The sequence below is a fragment of the Castanea sativa genome, chromosome 5, assembly GCF_040712315.1.
Source record: "Castanea sativa cultivar Marrone di Chiusa Pesio chromosome 5, ASM4071231v1".
NCBI classification, from domain to species: Eukaryota; Viridiplantae; Streptophyta; class Magnoliopsida; order Fagales; family Fagaceae; genus Castanea; species Castanea sativa.
Window position 1 is genome coordinate 41,253,978 of NC_134017.1, and position 8,006 is coordinate 41,261,983.

At 32.3% G+C, this 8,006-nt stretch overlaps 1 protein-coding gene across 1 annotated transcript; it reads right to left on the bottom strand.

Moving 5' to 3' along the window:
- Positions 1–6,588: 6,588 nt before the first annotated feature.
- LOC142633510 (ethylene-responsive transcription factor 12-like) lies at positions 6,589–7,559 on the bottom strand. The gene has a single exon (XM_075807750.1). The coding sequence runs from the start codon at positions 7,338–7,340 to the stop codon at positions 6,813–6,815; it is 528 nt and encodes a 175-aa protein (XP_075663865.1). The 5' UTR covers positions 7,341–7,559; the 3' UTR covers positions 6,589–6,812.
- Between the last annotated feature and the right edge of the window lie 447 nt (positions 7,560–8,006).

Here is an 8,006-nt window from a genome sequence, read left to right on the forward strand (position 1 = left end):
TGGAAGATGTTCCTCCATACATCCCTAGTGTATTCTTGGCCAAGACCAACTACTTTTCTTTTAATTTGATGATCTGTCTTTCTTCTAAAAAAAAATAACAAATTTTATAATGCTTTTACAAGAATTTCTATTTTAATAAAAATAAGAGTAATGCTATATTCAAAATATTTTTCACAAAAATCTTACAACAAATCCTATATGCTAAGTTGATAGTGATTATAATTTAGGTCTAATATTGAAATCACTTTTTCCGCCAATAAACAATTTTAAATAACAACAATTATTAACCCAAACAAGATAAGACTAGGAAACAACAACAATTGAACAAATTATTCAATAAAAAACCTATTTAAAACAAGAAAATCTTAATCATTTAAATTACTAACTCGTTCAACCCATTACATAAAAATAATTCATAATTTCATTTTTCGTACCAAAAGAAATACTGTGGTTATGAGTTATCTTTCCTGTGTTAGTAGCTATACTTTCTTTGGCTTTAGAGTTGTAACAATTTTGCTCTCTTTAGTGTCTCAAACCCATTGTTATAGCAAGTATCATCTTTATTTTTTAGTTCTCTTCTCTATTATTATTCCAAACTCTGTCACTTAATTACTCTCATTTTAGCATATATTTTAAATTTCCAACATACATTTTTAATTCCCACTTTATCTCTTCTTATCCATTTCTTTTTCTCCTTATTAGTATAAGATATTCTAATACTTTGTGAACTTGTTTTTTTTTTGGTAAAGTTAATATATTTAAATTATCTTTTTAATATATTTTGTATCATTTAAGATTTTTAATTAACACTTTAGAAAAAAATTCTTAAGAACACCCACGAAAGGCAGTTGTTAATAATATATTTATGGGCAAATTATAACTTACTAACTTGTGATTTGACTGAAATTTAAGTTGCCTATCAGTGGTTTAAAATTTGACATTTTACCCGCATAAGGTTTGACTAAAATTTAAGTTGCTTACCAGTGATTTGAAATTCTATAATGCAAGTGTTTCAATGGATAGTTTTTTATTTATTTATAATCTTATTTGATTTTGTGTTTTTACGTTTTTTAGATTTTTAAAGGAGAGAGACATAAAAGTGAAGTAAAATTACATATTTAGCTTTGTTTTTAATAGAGACAAGTTATATAAATCTAACTAAGCTAATTTTAGGTAGGTAAAGTGACAAATTTCAAACCACAAGTAGGTAACTTAAATTTCAACCAAACCACCACCGCGCACCCTTGATGCGGTGGTCACTCCATAAGTATAAAAATTTGTGGGGTGTGAGGGGTAAAGGCTGGTGTTCAAGTCTCCAGGAGAGAGTTTCATGCACATTTACACTTAGATTAGACTAAAGTAGAATTTTATCTTGTATAAACAAAAAAAAAAAAGTTTCAACCAAATGACAAATAGATAAATTGTAATTTGTCCAAAATTATTTAATTTTGTGGCTTCCAAGCCAATAAATTATTATTTTACAAAGCCATGGTTAAATATCTTGTGTCTATAAAATTATTGTATTTTAATTTAAGTACTAATAGTAGTCTAGTGTGGTAAATTTAATTTGACTGATCAGTATTTTAGGTGTAGTAGCACATAAGGCACTTATATATATATATATATATAAAAGTTTGTTGCTTCCGATTCAATAAATTCCTCGTTAACGAAGCCGAAAAATCTTAAATCTTTTTTTTTTTAAAACTATTCTAAAATATTTTATGTCTGTAAATTAAAATTATAGTATTTTGATATATATATATATATATATAAATTGTATTTTAATTTAAGTAGTAGTAGCGTAGTATAGTAATTTGATATATCTATTTTCTTGGGGGTAAAAAGACGGAAAGTGAAGGTAGCGGGGACCACAAAAGGGTAGGGTCTGGGTCAAATCGGTCGTCGTAAGTAAGAAGTGAAATGACGGCCGGCTGTGTGCAGGCGCAGATGCAGATGCAGATGCAGGTGCAGGTGTAGGGTTTCAGAAGCGCACTGATGATGGTGCACACAGAGAGAGAGAGAGAGAGAGAGGTTTGACACTGAGTGCTGACGCCAATATTAGGTGAGAGAGGCTGTATATTTATTTGTAAGGTGGTGGGGACTTTGCGTGTGTGGATGGGTATGTTCTTTCTTTATATATATGACTTATGAGAACAGACCTTGTTAATGTTTTTGTACCCCTTTTATTGTTTTTTGCAGGTTGTACTTTTCTGACAATTGCCTTTCATCCCCACGTTTTTTAGATAATGACAACAGGGATTCTCTTGCTCTTCTTCGCATGCTCTATTTCAGTTTTTTTTTTTAATAACCAGAACTTGTTTCATGGTGTCACTATTGTTTTCTTGAGAAAACCCTGTACCTGTGAGGTTGACTGCTTTAGAAGACAAGTGAAAAAAAGTGTGTTGTTTTATTTAAAACTTCTTTTCGTTTCACTTGTGAGCAATCCTAAGGACCTGATTGTTTGTTTGATGTTTTTGATATTTTTTTACTATTGATGGGTTGTAATTCCCAAGAGTTTTTAATTCATGAAGAGCCGTCTCAACCTTTAGACAACAACCTTTTGAATTTGTCTCATTTCTACTACACTATACAATTTTGATTTTTCTTCCTAATTTTGATGAGATGATAGTCATGATAAGACATAGTCACTTTCATATTAGCCAACCAAAAAAATTCACAACTAATCACCTTCCTAAAAAGTAGATACATTGTAATTTGTAGAAGCATAATCGCTTTCATATGTACCGACCAATAAAGTCACAACTAATTATATTATAAGAGAAAATTTTCTATTACAGACTTGTTTCAAATCATGACTTGAAGTTACAATTTCACTTATTTTTTCATCATAAAAAATAATTTATCAAGAGCTTAGTTAAAAAATAATAAATAAAATAATTGCATGACTGCCGTAACAATAAATCTAAAGACAGCAAAAATTCACAAATTATTAGATTGATAAATTATTAATAGCAAATAAATTTTTTTTATTAATAATGAGTTCAAATAAGAATTCATAAAAATTAAAAACTAGTCTATTTAACTATTATAAAATAGAATAATATTGTAAAATTTTTTACGTCCGTGGCATTACAATTTACTTCCAATATACACAGACAATACAGAATAAAAATTAACCTACTACTTTTAGTAACAGTGACACCAGGAGTGGGTATATATACGAATATATTCTAGTTTATTTTATTTTTTCAAGCAGTGGCTGGCTATTATAGTTTATTTTATTTTAGCAACATGCTCGATTTCATGGTTATTGAAAACAACTTGATCATTCTTTAAAGTATGATTATTAGTAATTAACGTAACGAATCATGGGATTATGCCTGTCTTTTAATAAGTATATTTTAACGTCTTCCAGCCTTTAAATGAAAGTAATGTTGTTGACAGGACGTAGCCTATAACAACGCTACTAGAATAATATAAACAAATATAATGGAAGAATGAAAATTTGCTATTGCTTTTACTTGAAAATGACAACCAAATATTAAATTGGATATTGGAAATTCAGATGAATTTTATATGTTATATTTTGTTCCAGAACCGCCGCCCAAAAAGGGCCAGATAAAGGAAACGTTGACTATGAAGGCACGGTGTTACGGCTATCTCATCCATTTCCTATCTATTATTTTATTTGCAAGTGAAAGTACTTTGCTTAAATAATTCATAGGGAAGTAATTCATAGGAGTGGAAGTAATGCAAGTGAAAAGTACTTTGGTTAGTTGAATTGGTAAAGGATTTAAAAGATTAATTTTCGTTTCTATCAAAAATTGACTAGTGTCATGATTTGAAGATAAAAAATTATAAACATTAATAGTGGATGTCATATATGTTAAAATTATATAATAATAAAAAAATTATATAGAGAACATATGAAATTGGTGTTTTTCTTTTCCTGTCTAGATTGGAAAGCTAATAAGGTTAAAATTAAGAAGTATATAAAAATAAAACTTTGCACCAAAGTGTAATCACGTCTATTCTTTGATTTGCCACCTACTTTACACTAATTTTTTTTTTGTAATATTAATATAATTTTGTTGTTAATTCGTCATTGATAAATGGTGGTCCCTATTTGAACCTCTTCCTCCTTCTACCCGTTCTTTTCTTTTTAAGATTAAAACTCATTCATAAAAGAAAAGGATGTTAAATATTTTAAGCCCATCATTGTTGTCTACAACTATATTGAACAAAATAATAAATGCACATTAAAAAGTAGGATCATACAAAATACATAATGGCTCATACCAGTGATTAATGATTGGAAAAATATCATTACTTAGCCTCTTAACCAATTGCTTCGAGGATTTCAAGTAGAATTTGTTGTTAAGAGGTTTGTGGATATCGTAGAATTCAATGCTTGTTAACATTTCAACAAAAGAGAGAGAGCACTCACACATTAAATTATACAATAAAGCTACTAAGCTATCACAATATTTTACAAGAAAAGAGAGAGAACACTCACTCACACTTATCAAATAATATTTAATAACACTAACTAAATAAATTAAATTAAAAGGTATTTATTTTTCATATGCTTGTTTATTGTCTTGTAAAATTGTTTATTCATTGACGTTTTCTTTGTCTTTATCAACATTTTCCCATCTTTGTTCTTAGAATTATAACAATAATAACAAAAATAAAAGGTAATTATATTGTAATTTAATACCTTATTCATCAAAGAATAGAAACACATTTGAATATATGAAAGTGAAGTGTGCAGTCCTGAATTTTGTAGGAGGATAAAAAAACACATGGATGTGTTATTTATAAAGCTCAGTATGATAGCCCAGTAATTTTGTTTAGTTTTTTGTTTTTTTAAGTCTTACAACTTGTTGTGTTCCAAAAAAGTCTTACAATTACTTGTTGGACTTCAAACAAAACAAAAATTTTGACCAAAAAAAAAAAAACTCACATATCTATGTATTGTTCAATACGATACGATTCTTTTGATACATATTTGTATTGTATGATTTATGAACATGTTCTATTATATTTTTTTTACTTGATGCGATACATATAAAGTATAGTACGATATTGACAACTATATTAATATAATTGATACATTATTTTATTTGTCAATGACTACTAAAATAATTTTACATAATATAACCTAGCACATTGCTTCTTGCAAAAGTTCACCAAACTTCTCGCAACTTCAAAAGAACCAAAATCAAAATATGTTTTTGAATATCTTTTAGTAAATTTTAAGAAATAATGGATTATTGGTTGGTTGCCCATAATTGGTTTTTTTTTTTTTGGTTTTAGGTTGAATTATTATTAGTTTTACTAAAAAACGTGTTACATTCATGAGGAAAGAGATTTCAGGAAGTTGTGGGATTATGATACTACTTGAAGTTTAATAAACGTGCTATGAAATGTCAGTGTCAAATCCAGGGATTAGGTTGTCTTACTAATGAAGTTCCTCTATCAAAGTATGTTACGTAGCCTCGGTTTTGGACTTAAATTAAGATCCTTTTAAATGGAAACTCGATAGACTTCACTTGGCAAAAAGAAATATGAGGCTTTTTTTTTCTTTCTTGGAGGGCTTTTCTAATTTCTTCCCTTTTAAGTTTTAATAAATATTTCATTGTGTAACTTGTTGGGTCATCCAAATGAAATGAGTTATAGCTTTACACTAAATAACAGGCAATTTGAAGAGTCTAAGAATTATAAAAGGACCACAGATTCCAAGAAGACGGAAAAGAGAGGCAGATTGAAAAAGAAACAAAGCCGGCACATGAACAACGCGCCCCATTTCCTGACAAGGACAAAAAATGACGTCGTCAAACATAGCAGCTTATCCAAAAACAACCAACATTTTTTATTTATTATTCTAAGACCCCACAATGTTCCCTCTGCCCAACATACACGCCATCCATATCATTTCCTCCATTTTCTCATAACTCGTATCATCATCATCATCTCTCGTTCCCTCCAACCCTAAAACACCAATAACAGCGTAGTAGTATTAATGATTTAATTAACAAAGGCAACGGACCACCACATGTTTAATTTGTGCGGGGCTATCCCGTCAAATCAAAATTCTCGAACAGTGTATGGGAGTGGGTGGCATGGGTCTGTGACTATGTTCATTGAATTTATGAATTGCTAATAAACATTTTTTTTTGGGAACCTGGAGAGATCTCTGTGCCATACCTGACCTGTAGTAAGTAGTGACCAAATTAGGAAGGCTATTATGCTTGCACGCACAGCCTTGCTTTGCAGTGCGCACTCGCCGACTACTACCGCGAACCCTTTTTTTTTTTTTTTTTAAAAAAAAGGTCGGGTTTAAGTTTTAACATAAGCCAAACCCTACTTTCATTTCACTGGCGCGTGGTACTAAAAGCGCGTGGGTCAATGTTTTCAGTCATGGTACCAAGTAAATATACCCCAGAATCCCTTTTTTTTTTTTCACCACCGACTGGATCGGTGGGCCTTGTCAAAACCAAAAGGAATCAACGGTCGGAAACCGGTATCTCACCTACGGTGGTCATCGTAAAAGCTCGGAACTTTCTAGAACAACAAAACTGAAAGTAAGAAAAAAAAAACAAAAACAAAAAAAAAATCCGAGCGTTTCACAGAAACAAAAACCAAAATCATTAGATAGGGATATATGTACATATGGTTTCCATTTCTTGAAACTTTTTTGTTTTTACGTTACTAATAGTCTAATACTACTAGACTCAGATAGTCTCAAGAAAAAAGAGAAAATAAATAAAAACAAAGGAACTAATTAAAAGAAGAGAAGAACGACGTCGTAATAATAGGTCAGACCAGCATTCATTCATTGATGTCATTCAAAGCCACAAAGGAGGAGGCTCGTTGAGATCAACAGGCAAACCACGACGCACGAGACCCAGAAACGACGCCGTGGCGGAGCTCTCAGGGACATGATGCGTAGGTCCGGCGGAAGCGACAGTAACAGCAGAGGCAGAAGCTTGAGGTTCTCGCTTAACTTGATACGAGGAAGACGAGTCAGACTCGGCGGTGACACAGTTGATGTCTTTGAGAACGCCGGTGTGTAAAAACTCGCCGAGCACGAGTCTGTTGGAGGAGGGAAGGTTGAGATCGAGAGGAAGAGGAAGCCCACCACCGCCGCCGCCGTTGATGGTTGCCGGAACCGTTTGCGGAAAGTTCGTCTTAGCTTTGGCTCCACGGAGCGAACGAGCAGCACCGTCGTAAGCGAGTGCAGCTTCTTCGGGCGTGTCGAATGTACCCAACCAAACCCTAGTCTTCTTCCATGGATCACGTATCTCAGCTGCGTAGCGACCCCATGGCCTCTTCCTTACTCCTCTGTAGTGTCCCTCACGAGCTGAAGACGCCATTAAAGAGAAGCTCCGAAACACAAAAGAAGAAGAAAGAAAAGGAAGAACAAGAGAATGCTTACTGGAGAGTGAAGAGAAAGAGAGGTGTCTATAATATTAGAGGGTCCCACGTAGCCTCCCGTAATCGTCGGATGGACGGCATGACATTTCTATATATATATATACAGATACATATATCAGTGTTGTATATTATATTATATTTATATGAACAAACCAATTGACCCATCCTATGTACGTTTCTTCCGATTTATAATTTGCCTCCTAGTTTAAGACCGTTTGATTGATTCAACGGTTTTGATTCACAAAGAAGGTGTACTCGTGAAAAGCACGGAATGAAAAGTGAATAGGAAGGAGGGAAAAGAAAAAGGAGTGGGGCCTAGTGAAAAAAAAAAAGCAGAGAGAGCCGCCGCCTGATTAGACGTGTGCGCAGGGTGAGGGGTTGTGTTCTGTTTTTATATAACATACATGGGAAACATGTGTGATGTGTGGACAGTGTGAAGCTGTCAAGTTTGTGTGTATCAGTGTATGTAAGAAAGAGAAAGATTTTTTTTTTCTTCTTATATATATAAAAAAAAAAGTGTGAGAGATACTACTACTATCAAACACTACTCTTAGGCTGCTTCATAAAAAAAACACTACTCTTAGGCGCCACCCAAGGGTGATGTA